Genomic DNA, 21,068 nt, shown 5'->3' with positions numbered 1-21,068 from the left:
ACTCCTCCTGAAGTGCCTGCAATAGATCGCGGTGATTTGCCGGCGCTTCTTCTCGCCTGCGCACACGTCTGTCCAATTCATCCCAGAGGTGTTCTATCGGGTTCATGTCTGGCGACATGGATGGCCAGGGAAGCACCTGGACATGGTGGTCGGTGAGGAACTGGGTGGTGAGTCGTGCTGTGTGCGGGCGAGCGTTGTCCTGCTGGAATATGGCATCCTGGTCAGCCAGAAGAGGAAGGGCGTGTGGGCGCAGAATTTCCTCCACGTATCGCTGGGCAGTTATGCGCCCTTGGACGTGCACCAGGGTGCTCCTTCCAGCGGTATTGATCGCCCCCCACACCATGACGCCTCCACCACCATGAACGGGTGCCTCATCCACACAGTTGGGCGCGTAACGTTCGTTTACTCTCCGGTAGACCCTCCTCCGACCATCATGTCGCTGGAGCAGGAAGTAGGACTCGTCTCTGAACCACACGTGTCTCCAGTGATTCCGGACGGTCCAGCGAAGGTGCTGGTTGCCCCACTGCACTCGGTTCTGGCGATGGCGGCGGGTGAGGACAGCTCCTCTGTGAGGTCTGCGAGCTCTCAAACCAGCTTCATGCAGGCGGTTCCGCACGGTCTGGTCCGATAATCGGTGTGGCCCGGGGAGAGCCTGGACAGAAGATGAGGCCGACAGGAAACGATTCCGGAGGTGGCGGAGCCGTATGAAGCGGTCGTGAGCAGCAGTTGTCGCCCTTGGTCTTCCCGCTCGTGGCAAGTCAGCAACGGAGCCAGTGGCTTGAAACCTGACCCACAGTCTACTGATGGTGCTCTGGGACACGTGGAAGTGCCTGGCGATTGCACTTTGACTTTGGCCTGCTTGTAAACGACCCAATGCAATTTGGCGGTCTTCTCTGCTCAATCGGGCCATCTTTCGTCGCTGAATTGTCGTCTGATTTCTTTGTGGCGAACAATCCGCTTTTATGGGTTTTGGAAGACATGGTGAGAGCTCAATATTCCCCGAGTTTCACGAGATTACACTGAAGCATGACGAGTGGTCATGCCAAATGAGCAATTTTGACATTGTAGCCACTGATAACGCATGCGTCACGTGCAGAGCTCACTTGTGGCAATGGACGAAAGGTCGACGACCAGATAAACATTTTCTGCAGTTTGGTGGATATCCTTGTAGCCATATAACTAAATTAACCAAATATTACAAGCTATGCGTTTCTTTTTTTGAACAGTATACTTGAACCTGAATTTGTTTACGAAGGTCCCCTGTTTTTGCGGAAGTTCACAAACATAAAAGGAAGATTCGTCAGAAACTCTAGTATTTCTGTTTCTACCCAACGACCTCTGAACATGAATGAATTCTAAACAGTCTGATTCGACGTTTCTGTTTTCTTGGTGAAATTATGCCTCTTTTCATGGTTCCTCTTAGTTCTGTACATATCCATGTGCTGTGCCCTCTCTGTAAATGTTTTAACTTTTTTTTTAAAAGATGTCAATAAGTGAGGTCTTTGATTTCTGTCAACTTGATCTGTGCTGTGCTTGATGGAGGAAAAATCTTTAAGGTTCTTTTCTCAACAATGTTGGATTCTTATGTGACATTGTTTCTAAGTATCTTCTTTTTCTGATGATGTTGTCTGGACCAAATTTGAAGATCGAGTTCCCATTCTGTGATGTATGGTGCATCTTGTCTTTTGGTCTTTCTACTTTAACCTTCGCCGGCACTTGTTATCGACTACACACGGACGCACTCGTGGGTCCGTGCGGACCCAGAAGGGTGTTTGATTGCAAATATCTCCTAAACGAGTTGGAATTCTTTAATGAGCTTTTAGAAATGCCTCAGACACCTAAAAAGCTATCATCTCCTAAAAGCTCATTAAATTTCAGTGATAATTAATTAATTATACACGGTATTTGGAACAATTAAAATATTATGGGTCTGCATGGCCCCACAAGTGCCACGGAAGGGTTAGCACAATTTTCCTTCTTTGAGAAGTATGGGTCCGCACGGACCCACGAGTGCCTCGGAAGGGTATACACGCTTTTCCTTCTTTGAGAAGTATGGGTCTGCACGGCCCCACGAGTGCCTCGGAAGGGTATACACGCTTTTCCTTCTTTGAAAAGTATGGGTCTGCACGGCCCCACGAGTGCCTCGGAAGGGTATACACGCTTTTCCTTCTTTGAAAAGTATGGGTCCGCACGTCCCCACGAATGCTTCCGTGTGTAGTCTAAATTTGACCATTAATTAATTATCACTGAAATTTAATGAGCTTTTAGGAGATGATAGCTTGTTGGGTGTCTGAGGCATTTCTAAAAGCTCATTAAAAAATTCCAACTCGTTTAAGAGATATTTGCAATCAAACACCCTTCTGGGTCCGCACGGACCCACGAGTGCCGGCGAAGGTTAAAGTGTCATGGTTTTTTGACTCCATCATTGGTTCTCTTAATATTGTGTGACTCTTGTTCTTCTCGCGAGACTAATTCTCTCATTCCCTGTTGAATAAAAGTAGGCGTAGAGTAGAGTAATTGCTTCCGTAACACATCAGATTATTTTTTTATGGAAAAATGTAAAGCAATTCATGGTAAGAGAACCTTCTTTTGTTCTGAAATGGCTGGATTTTCAAGTTCTCTTGAAGGAATAGAGAGTAAAAAAAAAAGGAACATACATTTTTTTTGTATAGACTTTTTTTCTTTTTATTTTTTTCTTCAGAGTGGTTTTAGGTACTTTTGGCACAAACATTTATGGTTGTAATAATTTATCTGCAGATATTGTGAAGATCAGGCTTTAATGCCTGCTGCATTTGCCCAAGCTAGGCTTTAGCCTTGTGGTTTGCGAGATCTCTTCAAACATTTTGATCCAAATATTTGTAACATTAAATAAGTCGGTAAAGGTACTTTTTGTGTGTGCTAGTGTTTTTAAGCTGAGAGTCTGCCAGGCAAGAGATGTTAAACATTTTTCCACATGCAATTGTGTATGTGAGTGAGACGTTGTTCATGATTATTCACCAATGTCTCAGCATTAATTTTGTCTTGTGCATAAGCATAGGCCTTTTTACTGAACTCTGTAGATTTCACAAGCTCAGTGTTGCAACATTACAGGAACATGTCGCCATGAATGTAAGATGCGATAAGAACACTTGAGTTTGGGTCAACCATGTGTTTTGTCTTCTTTGAAGACTTCTTTCTATGGATTGTCTTCCCTACATCCACAACCTTTTGTCACAATGAACAGTTACACAGAGCTGCCGACTGTTGCGTAGCATGCTATGTTTTAAGACAAATTGCTATGCATGCTGTTACGCCAAGCTTAGAATGGCTACGGATGAGACGAAAAACCGAGGTCCCTTCGTGTACATTACATTGGGATGTGCACGTTAAAGATCCCATGATTGACAAAAGGGTCTTTCCTGGCAAAATTGTATAGGCATAGATAAAAATGTCCACCAAAATACCCGTGTGACTTGGAATAATAGGCCATGAAAAGAAGGATATGCGCCGAAATGGCTGCGATCTGCTGGCCGATGTGAATGCGTGATGTATTGTGTAAAAACAATTCCATCTCACACGGCATAAATAAATCCCTGCGCCTTGAATATGTGTGCGATATAAAATTGCATACAAAAACAAAAAAACAAAAAAATAAAAAATCTCAGCACTTAGAACTGTACCCACGGAATACGCGCGATATAAGCCTCATATTGATTGATTGATTAAACACAAGCATGCTCTTCCTTGTGAGTTCTGGTACTCATTTCTGATTCTCACCACCTGTAGCGGTCAGATTTTGTGTCATAGAGCATTGTCCACACTACTAAAAAGTGTTTGGAAGCAATTCCAATTACGAGGCGATAAAATCTTAAATGAAATGAAATTAATGAATAACTTGTGTGTTTTTGCAGATGAGATCAGTCCACAATGGGGCGATAAGGTATGAAATAATATAAAATTAACGAAAACCTTGTGTGTTTTTGTTACAGACGACAACGTGGATCAGTCCACCAACCCTCTCAATGACAGCAGGAACGCCCGCCGCGACCTCAAGGACCGCGAGATGATCGACATGCTCAACAGCGACAAGGCCAACGCCGAGTTCTTCTACATGCCGCCCGTGGACAAGCTGACCTTGGCCTTCACCGATCCCGACCTTGAGGAGGACTACAGGAACCACTACTTCGACTCGCAGCTGTTCCGCGAGGAGAGCGTGGCATCTCCTCGCTACCACTCCTTCATCGAGATGATCCTGTCGCTGATTCTCCTGCTCCTGATCACAGTCTGCAGCTTCCTGGTGTTCTACCGGAGTGTGGTGTTCATCGTGGTCTTCGTTCTCTGCCTGGTGCTGGAGCTGCTTGTTCTCATCGACATCGCCACTGACCTCAAGCTGGGGGGCGGCAAGAAGGAGCGCTGCATCGGCTTTGCCGAGTGCATGTCTTCGTGGCGGATGCGCAACTTCATCGGCGTCCTGATGGCCATTCTGCCGGCGCTGACGGTCTACTCCAACATGTCGTGCGAGCTGGCCGAGGACGACTACTGGCGCGATCGCTTCTTCTGCTTCTGCATCATCGTGTCGCTGCTCAACTTCTGCAACTTCTCCATGCTGATATCGGGGCTGAAGTCGCTGGTGGCCACCCTGGTGGGCATCATTCTTCTGGTCCTGCTCAACGTGGCGTTCTGCGACTTCTCCTGGGACCTCGCCACCACCACTGCCCCCCTCAACTCGTCCGCGCTGAACTTCACCACCACCACCGCAGCCCCAGTGCTGTCCACGGTGGTGGTTCTGATGAACACCACGACTCCGATGCACATAACGCCCGTCCCCGACCACATCTTCTCCGGTAAGAACGCCCTGCGCTTTGAGATCATCCTGGACATCCTCCTCATCCTGGTCCTCACCTGGTTCCTCAACCGCGAGTTTGAGATCAGCTACCGCCTCAGCTTCCATGGCAGCGCGGTGGCCGAGAGCGACACAGTTCAGATGCAGGAGAACAAGGACCAAGCTGATTGGCTGCTGCACAACATCATCCCCGAGCACGTGTCGGACGTTGTCAAGCGCACGTCCAAGTACTCCAAGAACCACAAGGATGTGGGCGTCATCTTCGCCACCATCGTCAACTTCAACGAGTTCTATGACGAGGGCTACGAGGGCGGGCGCGAGTACCTGCGGGTGCTCAACGAGCTGGTCAGCGACTACGAGGAGCTGCTGGACCGGAAGTGCTTCAAGGACGTGGAGAAGATCAAGACCATCAGCTCCACCTTCATGGCGGCGTCGGGCCTCAACGTGCCGTCGCGCCTGGCCAACAAGCATCCCAACGCTCACCTCTTCGGGCTCATGGACTTTGCCGTGGAGCTCCAGAAGGTGGTAGCCAACTTCAACGAGAGTATTTTCAACTTTAACTTTATACTCAACATCGGCTACAACTTTGGCGAGGTGACGGCCGGTGTGATCGGCACCACGAAACTTTTGTACGACATTTGGGGGGACACGGTGAACATTGCCTCCCGCATGTACTCCACGGGCGAACCCGACCGCATTCAGGTGCCGGAGGGTACGCTGAGTAAACTGGAGGAGATGTTTGAGTTTGAGTACCGTGGGGAGATCTTTGTCAAGGGCAAGGGGGACATGAAGTGCTACTTGCAAAAAGCTAAGCGAGCGGGGGCGAAATGGGAATGAGTTCGACAACATGGATTTTTCCCACAATGCTCAGTCCCTCCTGCATGTGCTCTTAAAAGCGATGAAAAGGAAGAAAAAGAAAAACTGAAATTATGTTGTTTTTCGCCGCGTTCTGTGTTAAAGCTGTTACGTGTTTATTGGGCTCAGCTCAGTGTCCCTGTGGTGAGATCTTCTTTGTGCTCAGGTCAATCTCGTTACTGTAATGCCATGGGTTACACAAAGTAACCCCACACGATAATCCTCTGGTCCTAGTGAACCGTGTGGAATCGCGGAGAAAAAGTGCTGTTTACATATATTATGGATACAAGATATAACGTTTACAAAATGTATTTCTTCGTCTTCTTCTTCGTTCGCTGAGACAAGAAATATTTCCATGTGCGAGTTCAGCCAGGAATAGCTGACCTAACACCAATCTGGCGGGACTGTGTAATTTGTTTACAAGCTTAGATCTAACATGAAGAGGAAAGGAGTGATACACTTGTTACGATTTTGGATCTCAAGTTCATCTGATTTTGGAGAGTGGTTGGCTGCTTTACCTGGCTTTCTTCAAACCATCCAGTGAGGGGGTGTGATGTTTACAGGAAACTGTGTTCTGCGTCATATGCAAGGAAAGAAAAGCAACAGCAATAAGGTATTTAAGTAATAATCCCGGACCACATACTGCAGCCTGCAGTACACAAAACGTGACTCCCAAACCACTCCCATCAAAGTTTGGAAAGAGGCGACTCCTCTGCGAAGGTTGTGTAAATCAAGATTCATGAAGTGTGGTATCCGTCTCCATTTCTTTTTCTATATTGTGCGCATAATTCCGTTCTTTCAGAAACGAAAAGAATGGGTTTACACTTGAACTTTGAACGACAAGGTAGCCAGACATAATAAAACAAAAACAGCGATGTAATGCACATCAACAGGGTTAAACAGGGGGGAAAGAAAAAACTTTTCCCGACTGCATTGAAAAGAAAAAAGTAAATGCAACAAGGAGTGCAGGAGGACCAGAATGCATCAGTGGCTGTTGAGCAGCTTCGAAGTGTATTCCTGAATATTGATTTACAACCCCAAAGTTACACTTGTGTGTCCTTACAGACTTTTGAACGGGGTGTGAAGTACAGAAACTATTTAGTATTGCGCTCAATGCTTGACAACGTTTTCAATTACATGTAATGACTTTATGCTTGTTTCAATCCATGTGAACAGTTTCACATCACTGAACACAGATTCATGATAAAAGGATACAAACTTGATGATATTTTTACACATAAGGTGTTATTTTTACAATTAGATCTGTAGCGTTTTGTGTTTCGAATAGATAGTCTTTGTTTTCAAATACCACTGAGCTTTTGCTCGTGATTAATGGTGCAAAGTTGATGCGAGTATGGTTGATAACTTTTAATATATATATAGGGTGGTATATATATGTGGATGTGTCTTTTCCTTTTCCATGGAATCCATCTAAATGTGACAAACTAATGCTAAATCATGTCATCTTTGATGAAAACTGTACCCCTAGGCTATTCTTCGAAAAACGGTATCCGTTCTTCAGCCATTTTTAAAGTTTTAGAATCTACCTTAATAGTTTTTGCATTTATTTTAGCCATTTTGTCAATATCAAAACCTGTGGAATCTGAAGACATCGTTGACAACACTAAATAGTGAGCAGTAAACTATGAAATCAAAGGAAGGAGTGTAACATAATGCCAGTATGAAGACAATTAAGTTGTACAATCTTTTCATGATTGCACTGCAATGAAATAATAATTTTTGTGACTTGTGCTTTTCTAAGTTTTACTTCAATAATGAAAATAGGCACACAAGTATATAATAGGCACACAAGTATAATATTAATAGGCACACAAGTATATAATAGGCACACAAGTATATACTATATGTGTGTTCCCGAGTCAGCTTTTGGATTATTTTAGCCTTTTCGGTGTTTTAACTTTCTTCACTTCAAGGATGCATGTTTGCTGTTAACCTGATTGTCAGTGTAGATTGCAACAGATATTTAAATGAAATGTCTTTACTGTTGTTATAATGTATTTGAAATTTGTACAGAGCAGTATTTTATTTTCAAATTTGGCTGAACTAAGCTGTGATTTTTATTCTACAATTTGCACATAACTTGATCTTGTTTTCTTCTCTTCCATCTTTTTGGCAATAATTAGTGCTTAAATCTTTTTTTAGACGGGAAAAATTGAGAGTATGTTCTGCTTACATTAACATGATCATGCTTTGTCAGACAGCTGTTAGATACTTTCAGCTCGCTAAAACTATGTGGTCTCTTCAGTTAATAAAAGGCATACTAGTTGTGTGCTCTTTTGAGATTTCATTGTGAATAAACGATTTTCGGAAATTAACTATGTCGGGTTTGTATCTAGGTTATGGAAGAGTTGCCTTTTTTTTGCAAAAACGTCAGACAAACAATGGAGGGACCAATCACTAGCGAGGGGTGTGCTGGAAACACGTGGAGACATGGTGGTGATTAGAGACGAGGTGATTGGTCCCTTCTTTGTTTGTCTGCCGTTTTGCAAGAAATCGGGTCACTCTCCCACAACCCATACAAACCTGACGGAGTTATTTTTAGAATTCGTGTATTGGGAAAGCATATCCACAACAAAGAAACCTGGACAGGTTTGTCAGTAGCAGCCCTTTCAAAAAAGAGCATGGAGTGAGTTATAACAATTGATTTCATTGGACTGGAAAATTACTTGATGTTTATTTAACATGACGTCCAATCTCATAGGTTTATTTTTAAAATGTAAAAAAAAAAATTCCCGACCTACCGACCCTATTTTTTTTTGCCTATGTTACCGTAAACAGACTTTTTTGGTTTTGTTGGCCTTACGTAAAGTTCACCACCACCAATGCATCCAAGGCCTGCAGGGTCTCCCTAAAATTGTAGTCATTGAAATATTTGTGCAGAAAAACACAGGCCAAACTGGTCATTTGAGTACAAGTAAAATGTTTTATTGCTCATGAGTAGCACATGCATCCATATAAATGGTTCATTGTACATGTATTTCCTTGTCATAATGCTGAATTTGAAATTGAATGCTATCGTGAGAGGTTTTATTCAGACACATTTGAATCATGTATCTGGGTGCCACTTTTAAATCTTTATTCATCTAAATGAATATTTCAGATTATGTCGGTTGATGTTTACTTGATTTGTTCGAATCTGTGCGTTGCACACAAGGCAGGAGAAGCTTGCAGACATGAAATTCTACTTGACTGCAGTCATTCATGAATTACCTTAGGCCTAAAAAAAAAATAGGTGTGGTTACGGTAACCCGACCTACCCTATTTTTAGGGGCCGATCCTATAACTTTTTATTACATTTGTCCAAAAAAAACAAAACAAAAAAAAGAAACGAGTGCAAAAAACGCAATGAAAGCGAAAGCGCCCGTGTCGCACACTTATTTCCCTGTCAAGTAGGTTTAATTTGTACACATTAGAAAAAAAAGTTTAAAAAAAAAAAAAGTGATTGCCTACCTACCTACCCTATTTTTTTTGGCTATGTTACCGTAACCACACCTTCTTTTTTTTTTGGCCTTATGCTTATCTGCAAGTTCTAATGTGCGACAGTGTTAATATAGAACTGAGAGAGAGAGAGAGAGAGAGAGAGAGAGAGAGAGAGAGAGAGAGAGAGAGAGAGAGAGAGAGTGTGGTTGTTTGTGCGCGCATGTGTGCGCAAGCTTGCATATCATGTTTGTGTGGGTTAGAACGAGCGAGTTAAAGGGAGGGCATGTGTGCTCGATAATCACACTTTGTTAATTTGTCAATAATTACATTATTATGAAAATATGTAGGGCATTTTTAAGCCCAAACATTACCATAATTATAACCAACACTTTTAGTCATTAACTTATGAACTGATTGTTGCAACGTTTAAAATTAACATATGTTGTACTATTTTCAGTTGTTTATTTATTAATCATACTTGTACATCTACAAGTGCACATGCTGAGTGTTTCATTTTCAGTGTATCAGTGTTTTCCATCAAAAGCGTGACTTACTAATCCCTGAATGAAGTGGGTTTTAAAAATAAAATCATGCAGATTGTAGATTCCATTGAGAAATAGTCATGTAAACTCACCAAATACGATTTAATTGGCTTACGAAGAACAGACATTTTGATCAAATTCAAAAACAAGTGGTTCACAATGACAATAACATTTTCTTGATGTAACTGTTGGTAAACAAAGAAAAAAGTTAGTGATAAAAAGATGAAGTTTCATCAATTTTGGCTGATATGTGCATTGAATAAAAATAACATAAAATATCTGGATGATGCTTTCATCAACAGTGAATGCTTATTTTGTTTACATTGTTGGTCCATTATCTATAGAGAGCTCCCTTTCACACCCCCCGCGGGTTAGGGGGAAGAATTTACCCGATGCTGGGGAGCATGTCGTAAGAGGCGACTAACGGATTCTGTTTCTCCTTTTACCCTTGTTAAGTGTTTCTTGTATAGAATATAGTCAATTTTTGTACAGATTTTAGTCGAGCAGTATGTAAGAAATGTTAAGTCCTTTGTACTGGAAACTTGCATTCTCCCAGTAAGGTAATACATTGTACTACGGTGCAAGCCCCTGGAGCAAATTTTTGATTAGTGCTTTTGTGAACAAGAAACAATTGACAAGTGGCTCTATCCCATCTCCCCCCTTTCCCCGTCGCGATATAACCTTCGTGGTTGAAAACGACGTTAAACACCAAATAAAGAAAGAAAGAAAGCTCCCTTTCATCATAAAGCAACAGAATAAAGAATACTTTTAAGTGTAAATTAAGTCATTGTGTTCTATTTAGTTATTTTGTAAGAAACACCTTGAAATGCAGCTATTGTCACAAATTAAGTTATTGCTTTTTCTCGGCCTTGCTTCCTTGGAATCTGTTGTTACAGCGGAACCTGTATTCTAAGACCCTGAATCTATTGATACAATGAAACCTGTATACCACGACCCTGAAACCTGTATACTAAGACCCTGAATCTGTTGATACAATGAAACCTGTATTCTGAGACCCTGAATCTGTTGATACAGTGGAGCCTGTATTCTAAGACCCTGAATCTGTTGATACAGGTCAAGACCCTGAATCTGTTGATTCAAAGGAACCTGTATTCTAAGACCCTGAATCTGTTACAGTGGAACCTGTTTTCTAAGACCCTGAATCTGTTGATACAGTGAAACCTCTATACCAAGACCCTGAAACCTGTTTTCTAAGACCCTGAATCTGTTGATACAGTGGAACCTGAATACTAATACCTTGAATCTGTTGATTCAAAGGAACCTGTATTCTAATACCCTGAATCTGTTACAGTGGAACCTGTATTCTAAGACCCTGAATCTGTTGATACAGTGGAACCTGTATTCTAAGACCCTGAAACCTGTTTTCTAAGACCCTGAATCTGTTGATACAGTGGAACCTGAATACTAATACCTTGAATCTGTTGATTCAAAGGAACCTGTATTCTAAGACCCTGAATCTGTTGATACAGTGGAACCTGTATTCTAAGACCCTCCATTGTATTAGACTGCCTCTACTATTAGACCTCATTTTTTTCAGATGATTTCTTCATACTGTCAGTAACCTTACCTCCTTTATAAGACTCCCTCTCTGTTAGGACAGACGTTTCTCAGATTTTGAGAAGTCTTAAACAGAGGTACCACTGTACTTCATCTGTCTGCAACTCTCCGGTAAGCAAGTCTTAAACAGAGGTACCACTGTACTTCATCTGTCTGCAACTCTCCGGTAAGCAAGTCTTCTTAAACAGAGGTACCACTGTACTTCATCTGTCTGCAACTCTCCGGTAAGCAAGTCTTAAACAGAGGTACCACTGTACTTCATCTGTCTGCAACTCTCCGGTAAGCTATCAATTAGTATGACAACTCAGACAATCATTCATCAGTGGAGAATTGTTTGACAAACTAAAAACTCAAGATCGGCAGACATGAGAACGGTTTGTTTCTACAGTATGGAAACTTCTGGTTGAGTTTTTGACATAAAATATAGGCAACTTAAAAAAAAAAAAAAATTTGGCTTGCGGCAGACTTTCACTGCATCCTTGAAGTATTAAGGAACACTTCTGCTTATTATTTTCCTTTACTTGTCTATATTCGAGTGTTACTATCTGAGGAGGGTTTGGGGCATATAAAGAAAAAAATACATTTTGAGCTTTGAAGTTAACACTTAATGATTCAAATGCTGAGATTGAGAGAAGTGTACCCATTGACTTTTGGAAACAAGTTCAATTCAAAATAACGATAACGATAGCATCCTTTTCCCGAGTTTTGATAATAATGCTCTTCTCTTTTGTATGCATTTGAAGAAATACATTAATGCACACACATTAAATATGAAGTTAGTCTACCCTTTCTTCTTCTCTTTCTGCCAAGATTTGCTTATACATGTACATGTATCTTAATTTACAGTTGAGTTATGGAGTGCAATGGTTATCACTGATTGTATTCTGACAGTCAGTCAGTTGATCATAAACTGCTTTGTTACGTTACTTAAGTATTGAACTGCTGAGACCATCAGAATGAATGATTCGCATCAATTTTCAATAGAGCTGCTTCTGTCGAAACACAGAATTTGCAAGAGCATTACGATGAAATTTGCCGTAGACTTTGTTAAAAATAACCTAGCCCATATGCTGCCCTTTGAACTTTCAACAAGAGACAAAGGAAACCGATTGGAATGAAAAGCACCCATAAGAAGCTCTAAGAAAATTAGGGGGGGGGGGGGGGGGGGGCTTGAGGGTGGGGATGGGTGCATGCAGGCAATTTTTTTTACTTTTTGTCTATTAGATATTTATTTAAAGAGCAAATAATGATTTTCTTTTTGAAGCAAGGTAGTAACATGTGTTTTAGGTGGTGATACATGTAGAAAATGGACAGTGCCAACATCCTTGCAAAAATATTATTAGAGTACATGTACTTGCACTTTGCATTTGTCTAATTTAAATATATCACATCAATGATTTTAAAACTGGCTCTCTGTCAACTACTTTGCATTTGTCTAATTTTCAGATACATGTATTACATAACTGGTTTTAAAACTGGCTATCTCTCAGCTTTTACTGTGTTGTCAATAACTTCAGTCCTGCACAAGAATTCTTGCGAACCATACAGGACGTCAAGGGCTGTATGGTTGTTATTGCTACAGTTAACGGTGTTCATCTGGTCTACATAATCTTTATATTTGTTCCGTGGAAATAACGTAATCATTGGAAGACCCAGACTAACATAATTATAAACGACTGCATCAGGTGCAACCATGGTCAATGGAGCAAAATTTTTTTTCACAGCATTTCTCTTTTTAAAAAAATCCTTAATATTCCTGTTGGTGTTACTGTTAACGCTGGATTTATTTTATGTAAATACATGTACTGTTGTTTTTTGTCACGGTAGAAAAACCTCCTTTCAGATTTTCAAATCAATGTATTTCATAACATCCGACTGCATTTGATGAAGAATAACGGACATTGTTTTTCACACATTCTTGTCCAATGTGAATGCGTTTTCACTCTTGACGTGTCGTTTGTTCAAGTAAAAAATATACTAACTGTGTTTATTAGCCAAAAGAAATATTTTCCTTGTATATCACTATTTTTGTTTGCTGTTGTGGTTTTTCTATGATTATTGAATTTATTCTCCGAGTTGTGCTCAAGTGTGGTTGCTTGGTTGTTGAAAACTGATTCAGTGATGTGATCTACTACTGACCTTGTATGAATACTGATGTGTACAGTATAAACAACTTCAGTATCTGTATGACACTGTTTTATTGTGTAGGCAAAGCGATTTTATTTTGTTGAGAGTGTCTTGTATTTTGAATGCTATATATTGCTAACATGTGTACACAGCGTTTGTTTTACATTATACTCAAGTGTAGGAAAATAAACTAAATGGTACGCTCCTCGTTGTCTATGTCGTTGTTGCATATCGATGTCATCGTGAAATTTTGGCGCAACTCTATTTTCTTGGCGATTTTGTTGTTTTTGAGCTTTAGACTAAGTAAATCATTCTCCGTGACAAATATTCTCTTACATACGATTGACAATGCATGATTTTACATTCTTTTATCTTTCTAATCCATACGTGGAACGAATATAAAAACTATTTCATTATAAAAATAATCAGTTTTGTCCTTCTCCTTAAAAGCTGTTCAAAAAGAATTGTGCCAAAATTCCATGATGACGTCGATATGATGATCAAATTTGTGTGAGAGTGTACAACCTACTTTAACACCAAACAAGCATAAAACATTCGCAAAAAATTCCAGAAAGTATGAATTTGAAGTGCGTCTGCCTGTGTGTGTGTGTGTGTGTGTGTGTGTGTGTGTGTGTGTGTGTGTGTGTGTATACTACAGGATGGAACAGTCTCTGACACAACAATGCTACTTCATTAATTGAGAAAAGACATCCACTTTTTCAATGATTTATCTTTTACACAAAATTAACGCTGCTACTGTAACAGAAAATGGTCTACACTGTTTTAAAGGTATCTGATCACTGTTAAAGGGCTGTTCAGTATTTTTCATCTTTCTACAAAATTCTATATTTAAACTGAGGGTGTTTTTTTTCAAGTACTGCGTCAAATTCTATATCCGAAGAACAGTTTGATTAGTTACACTGAGAGCACAAAACAGGGTCAGACAAATAAAGGACATCAATAAAAGCAAACAAACAATAAAGGCTAAAAGTCCCCGAGTCCTCACTTTCAGTGACCTTGACTATTAAAAACAGAATTCTGTTTTTTGGTCATCTGACTGTGTACCCAGCGTTCTTTCTTTCTTTATTTGGTGTTTTACGTCGTTTTCAACCACGAAGGTTATATCGCGACGGGGGAAGGGCCACTTGTCAATTGTTTCTTGTTCACAAAAGCACTAATCAAAAATTTGCTCCAGGGGCTTGCAACGTAGTACAATATATTACCTTACTGGGAGAATGCAAGTTTCCAGTACAAAGGACTTAACATTTCTTACATACTGCTTGACTAAAATCTTTACAAAAATTGACTATATTCTATACAAGAAACACTTAACAAGGGTAAAAGGAGAAACAGAATCCGTTAGTCGCCTCTTACGACATGCTGGGGAGCATCGGGTAAATTCTTTCTCGTCCCAACCAATATGGGACTCCCCCTAACCCGCGGGGGGGTTGTATCCAGCGTAGCAGATATGATCACAAATACTCAGCACTCAGAAAAAAAGAGGAAACAAAAGTTTCAAGACATTGGGACATTTGGCTCATACCCATGGATATAATAAGGTGTTTTATGAAAACGATAAAAGAAAAAGAGAACTAGAGGTAGATATAGACACCTCATTTTTTTTTTTATCTACGAGTGTGTGTACCCCACTTTAAAAGCTACACACCAAATTTCAGCTCAATCAACCCATAAACAATAAAGATTTAAGTTTGTTTGTTTGTTTGCTTAACGCCTAACCGACCACGAAGGGCCATATCAGGGCGGTGCTGCTTTGACATATAACGTGCGCCACACACAAGACAGAAGTCGCAGCACAGGCTTCATGTCTCACCCAGTCACATTATTCTGACACCGGACCAACCAGTCCTAGCACTAACCCCATAATGCCAGACGCCAGGCGGAGCAGCCACTAGATTGACAATTTTAAAGTCTTTGGTATGACCCGGCCGGGGTTCGAACCCACGACCTCCCGATCACGGGGCGGACGCCTTACCACTAGGCCAACCGTGCCTGTAAAGATTTAAGTGCGGACGCACAAACAGACAGACAGAGTAAAACCTATACTCCCACATGAAAAAAAACACGCACCAATCCCGTTATTCATTTATTTTTTAGTTGGTTTTTTTGCCTTACAAAAAAATGCACCATGATACAGATTAAAGGTCCTTGTCTACATTTTTATGCCGAAATCGCCATTTGACCATTAAAATGCAGAGTCTATTATCTACAAATATCAACAATGCACCCCCTTTCGATCAGGAAAGACGAAGCCAGTGTAGCCGTTTGAAAATTCATTGTAGTATTCCAGCGTAGTACTCATAGTAGGATATCCTTATTTGGAAAATGCCAAGCGCAAAACTCCTCTCAAATCCCGTGCATTTCGTGCGTTTAAAAAATAAGCGTGGACAGCGCTCCAGTGTCATACTGTTGTTGCACTTGTTTGGGCGTGGCTATAAACATAGTGACATGAATTTGATTGGTCAGTATTTTTAGGCAAAGCACATGTTCTCAGCAAACAGAAAACAAAATATTGGAAGCGTGAGTCACGCTACCCAAAAATAAAATATTTTTTTACATATATTTTTTTTCTATAATTTTTTTCCCCATGGTTCATTCATCATTTGACATAATTTTGTATCGAAATCTAACCATAAGATTATTGAAAAAAAGCAAAAATGTAGACGACCACCTTTAAGGAGGATGGACAAAAAAACATGAATAAATTAATTTAATAAGTCCCTGCTATTGGCTTGCTTTAATATTAAGGTGGAACCCCCTTTTTATTCATTTTAAGACTTCTGAGTAAAATCTGAGAAATTCAGGAGGGAGTCGTAAAATGGAGTTCATCTACAGAGGTTATGAACAACACAATCTGAAAAGCCAGGTCTTAAAAAGGGATGTCTTAAATTGGGGTTTTTAAAACCAGGGTTCCCCTGTAATACCTATCAAATATGACCACAAACATCAACTGGGTGGCCGAGTGGTAACGCACTTGCGCTCGGAAGCGAGAGGTTGCGAGTTCGACCCTGGGTCAGGGCGTTAGCAATTTTCTCCCCCCTTTCCTAACCTAGGTGGTGGGTTCAAGTGCTAGTCTTTCGGATGAGACGAAAAACCGAGGTCCCTTCGTGTACACTACATAGGGGTGTGCACGTTAAAGATCCCACGATTGACAAAAGGGTCTTTCCTGGCAAAATTGTATAGGCATAGATAAAAAATGTCCACCAAAATACCCGTGTGACTTGGAATAATAGGCCGTGAAAAGTAGGATATGCGCCGAAATGGCTGCGATCTGCTGGTCGATGTGAATGCGTGATGTATTGTGTAAAAAATTCCATCTCACACAGCATAAATAGATCCCTGCGCCTTGAGTCGGCGTCTGGAGATATGCGCGCGATAAAAGACTTCATATAACTATAACATGCTTCAGAGGCTAGTGAAGGTAGGTTTGACCAGCAGAGGTGATGGACACCAGACCAAAAAACACTAAGTATTTCTTTCTATTTTTCAATACTGCCAATAACATCAAAGATGTGTCTTTTTATGAAAAAAACACTACAAGTGTTAAACCATCAAGATTAAAAACAAAACAACAAAAACACACACACAAAAAGTTAAAAAAAATGTTATAGTAAATTTACTAAGGAAAGGAATTTCTTTTAGTCTATACAACGGAACCCCGTTTTTGATTTTAAGCCCTACAAAATCTGAGAAAATCAGGTCTTTTTCTAAAAAGGAGAGAGTCTTAACCTTGAGGTAAATTTACAGATATCTAAGGCAAAAAAAAAAAAGTCTGTTTACGGTAACCCGACTGACCCTATTTTTTTTCGCGCGACCCTAGACTTTTTTTTGGCATTTGGGGGAAAAAAACCAAAAAAAACCTTTTGGTTTTTTTGCAAAATAACGTAAAAATATGGTTTTTTTGGGGAAAAAAAAAAAATCTTGACCTACCGACCCTATTTTTTGGGCCTATATTACCGTAAACAGACCTATTTTTTGTTGTTGGCCTAAGCACAGAAAATCTGAAAAATTAGGGTCTTATAAGAGGGAGTCTTAAATGGGGGAGGGGGGGGGGGGGTTTCACTGTCCACCTGATGCATCTGATTATTGGGAGCTTGAATACTTCAGGACTAAATTTTGTATTTTTATTTTTTTTGCTGATGCAATTGTTTTTGTTTTGTTTTGTTAATATTCTTTCATTAGTTTGGAATCATGAGTGAATCATGCATACATCTGCCACCATTCACCAAAGATGAAATGAAATTCTACATTTCATTAATCATTTAATGCCACCAAAAAAGAAGCTATCGTCAAAAAATGTTTTGTAGTGTTTTACTTTTTTTTGTCAACCACACTCTTCTCAATTCATTAGGATTCTGTGGAGTTGTAACTCCTTTTCACAAAGTGTTTAGGTATGACTAATTAGCTAAGCGTGTGACAATTACATTGTAAAACTTAAAACTGCAGTGCATGCGCACTTAAACTGTCAAAAGGGAGATGTGCTAGAAAAATAGTCATGATTACCAAATAAGCTGTATGTGTACTGAATCTGATCAAAAGTGGATTTGTTACTTTTTACATTTAGTCAATTAGTTTTGACTAAATGTTTTAACATAGAGGGGGAATCGAGACGAGGGTCGTGGTGTATGTGTGTATGTGTGTGTGTGTGTGTGTAGAGCGATTCAGAGTAAACTACTGGACCGATCTTTATGAAATTTGACATGAGAGTTCCTGGGTATGATATCCCCGGACGTTTTTTTTCTTTTTTTTGATAAATGTCTTTGACGACGTCATATCCCTCATTTTTCAATCAAATTGATTGAAATTTTGGCCATGCAATCTTCGATGAAGGCCGGACTTCGGTATTGCATTTCAGCTTGGTGGCTTAAAAATTAATTAAAGACTTTGGTCATTAAAAATGTGAAAATTGTAGAAATTTTTTTTATTTTTATAAAACGATCCAAATTTACGTTTATCTTATTCTTCATCATTTTCTGATTCCAAAAACATATAAATACTAGATGAATACCCGCTTCACCGGGTATGTCTTCGCCGGGAAGAAGTAGAGCCGAATACCCGGCTTCACCGGGGACCCGGCTTTGCCGGGTGTACGACGGCTTTGCCGGCGCACCGTACGAAGGAAGGGAGATAAACGCGCAAAACACTGGAGAAGATAAGGAAGAGTTACTGGGAATGGATGTACAGAAAAACCAAAATCGGTTCAGCGCTGAGAGCACGCACGTGTTCAAAATTTTCCACGATTGTGTCCGGGTTCTACCTGAATATGCCCACCAAATTTGAAGCAGATCCATCGAGAACTTTGGCCGTGAATCGTGAACACACAGACAGACAGACAGACACACACAAGCCGTATATAGATATAGATGTTATATTTAGATTAAAAACAAGCTCTGAAAATTAAAAATATAAAAATTATGATCAAAATTAAATTTCCGAAATCAATTTAAAAACACTTTCATCTTATTCCTTGTCGGTTCCTGATTCCAAAAACATATAGATATGATATGTTTGGATTAAAAACACGCTCAGAAAGTTAAAACGAAGAGAGGTACAATAAAGCGTGCTATGAAGCACAGCGCAACCGCTACCGCGCCAAACAGGCTCGTCACTTTCACTGCCTTTTGCACTAGCGGCGGACTACGTTCAATTTCATTTTGTGAGTTCCACAGCTTGACTAAATGTAGTAATTTTGCCGTACGCGTCGACTTGTTAACCTTTAACGATTTGACAGGTTTGCTTTAACCTTCGCACGTCCGAGTTATCGACTACACACGGGAAGTCATCGTGGGGCCGTGCGGACCCATACTTCTCATTTCCTTCTTTGAGAAACATGGGTCCGCACGGCCCCACAATGTTTGTAGTCTACATGACCTTTTTTTTTTCAATTACTTCTCACTGAAATTTTAGGACATAAGAGCTTTTTAGGTGCCTGAGGCATTCTTAAAAGCTCATTAAAAAATTCCAACTAGTTTAACAGATATTTGCAATTAAACACCCTTCTGGGTCGATCCACACAGACCCACGACCACAGGCGAAGGTTAAGCAAGTGCTGAGACAGTCCAAGAAACTGGGAATTTGATTTTTGTTCATTCTAATCTATGACAAAGGAACACCAAAAAGAAACAAAAGCAACCAACAACAAAAAAAGACACACAAAATGAGAAGAAAGGAGGAAGATATTAAAATGAGAAAAAAAGACGACGGGCACAACAAAAACGGGGAAAAAGAGAAAATGGATAGATTAGTTGACTTTTCTTCATATTTTTAGTAGATTGTTCCCCCCTTCCCCACCACCCACCCCTTTTTTCCACCAAACAATATCATACTTAAAGTTATAGACATAAGTCACCAAGTGTTGATGATATTGATTGCTGATTCAGTGATTGTTCTTTTTCTCCTAGCATGAAACCTGCCATCCTAACGCTTCTTGGACTGGTGTTAGTAGGTCCTTCTCCTGAACCACATGTGTAGAATGTTTTCTTGCACAAAAAAAGAAAGTGTTCTTAAATAACAAAGATTAGCATTGTGCAGTGCTTTATTATGTTAATGAATCGCACGGTATCGTTGTGGTGTTAGGTCAAACGCAGAGAATAGACTAGTGGATTGATACCGGTAGTCTTGGCTGCTAAATGACGATTGCTTCAAACACAATTTACTGTCCGTTGAATATTACTTGTCACCCTTATAATACCCTCTCCGCTTAGGACCATAAGACTTCGTCTTGAAAGCTATTTGTCGCTTGTTCAAGTTGTCGATTTCAAAGTGGGTTTCCTGGTTGATTTCACAGGGGTTTTTTTCTTCAATAAATGCCTAAACTTGATCGGCTCCAAGTCCTGTACCGTTAAGTTAGCTCGGTATGAAGTTCGTCAACTACGGGGGAAAAGGCATAGCTTCCTTCCGCAAAAGTTTTTGAAAAAATGGTCGAAACATCGACTTCTTCTGCAAGTCTGAAACCAAAATGGGAATCTCTCCGAAACCTCCTGCACTCGCGAACAAGCCCAGTTTATCATTTTACCCATAAGTCTGCATTCGGGGTAGTTCGGTTATGTCCGGAAAGAGGTAAGTATTTGGCCGAAAGGATGCCTTGGACCAATGGCGAACGCGGATTTATACCACGTGACCCAAACTGCGACACAATTAACCTCATTCGGGAGTGTTCGGCACCGCTGACCAGCCGAAGGGGTATAGAAAACAGGAGCCGCCATCTTTGATAGTGTAGCTCAGTCATTTTGGTAAAATTTATGCGGTATTTTCATTAATTTGATTGTTTTTGAGGAAAACCCTTTCGGTAAGCTGATTCGTAATTGACTTAACTCAACGATGAGTTAAATTTGTGACGACTGTGTGCTGAGGTGGACGATATTTTGAAGTGGAAAAAAATCAACCCTTCTCGGCTTTGTCGCTGCTCATTGAAAATGAGCAGGCAAGTCTGAGATCCCGGATGATTGCTGCATAGCTACATCGAGCAAAAATGGGAACTGTGGACGAACGTGGGACTCTCTTGTGTTATTGTGCACATTTTATGAAATCATGAGCACCAGCGTTGGACTGTTTTGAACGATTGACTGATTTTTGTGGAAAATCAGATGTAAACATGGCCGATCAGCTTGTAAACGGGCCTCCGGCCAAACGACCAAAAATCGGGGAATCGCCGTCTTTGACTCCTGGCGACAGCTCAGGTAAGC

General features: G+C 40.6%; 2 protein-coding genes across 6 annotated transcripts in view; both read left to right on the top strand.

Annotated features, from left to right (window-relative positions):
* Nucleotides 1-13,570, top strand: part of LOC138968405 (adenylate cyclase type 9-like) — a 55,857-nt gene extending 42,287 nt beyond the window's left edge. The window contains exons 6-7 of one of the 3 annotated variants that reach the window (XR_011456168.1): nucleotides 3,969-10,734; nucleotides 10,798-13,570. Coding sequence is in view for 1 of the 3 variants with exons in the window: in XM_070340988.1 (XP_070197089.1) it covers nucleotides 3,969-5,659 (1,691 nt within the window). In the remaining 2 variants the exon portion in view is untranslated. Of the gene's footprint in view, nucleotides 1-3,968 lie in introns of all 3 variants that reach the window. The other 2 variants (XR_011456169.1, XM_070340988.1) reach the window with 2 other exon arrangements.
* A 6,991-nt stretch (nucleotides 13,571-20,561) lies between these two features.
* The window catches only part of LOC138968404 (CREB-binding protein-like), a 43,659-nt gene continuing 43,152 nt past the window's right edge, over nucleotides 20,562-21,068 (top strand). For all 3 annotated transcript variants that reach the window (XM_070340986.1, XM_070340987.1, XM_070340985.1), the window contains exon 1: nucleotides 20,562-21,062. In XM_070340986.1, the coding sequence (XP_070197087.1) occupies nucleotides 20,978-21,062 (85 nt within the window). In that variant the 5' untranslated portion in view covers nucleotides 20,562-20,977. The remainder of the gene's footprint in view (nucleotides 21,063-21,068) is intronic.

The sequence above is a fragment of the Littorina saxatilis genome, linkage group LG6 (assembly GCF_037325665.1).
Source record: "Littorina saxatilis isolate snail1 linkage group LG6, US_GU_Lsax_2.0, whole genome shotgun sequence".
NCBI lineage: Eukaryota > Metazoa > Mollusca > Gastropoda > Littorinimorpha > Littorinidae > Littorina > Littorina saxatilis.
This window is presented reverse-complemented; position numbering and strand designations above follow the sequence as displayed.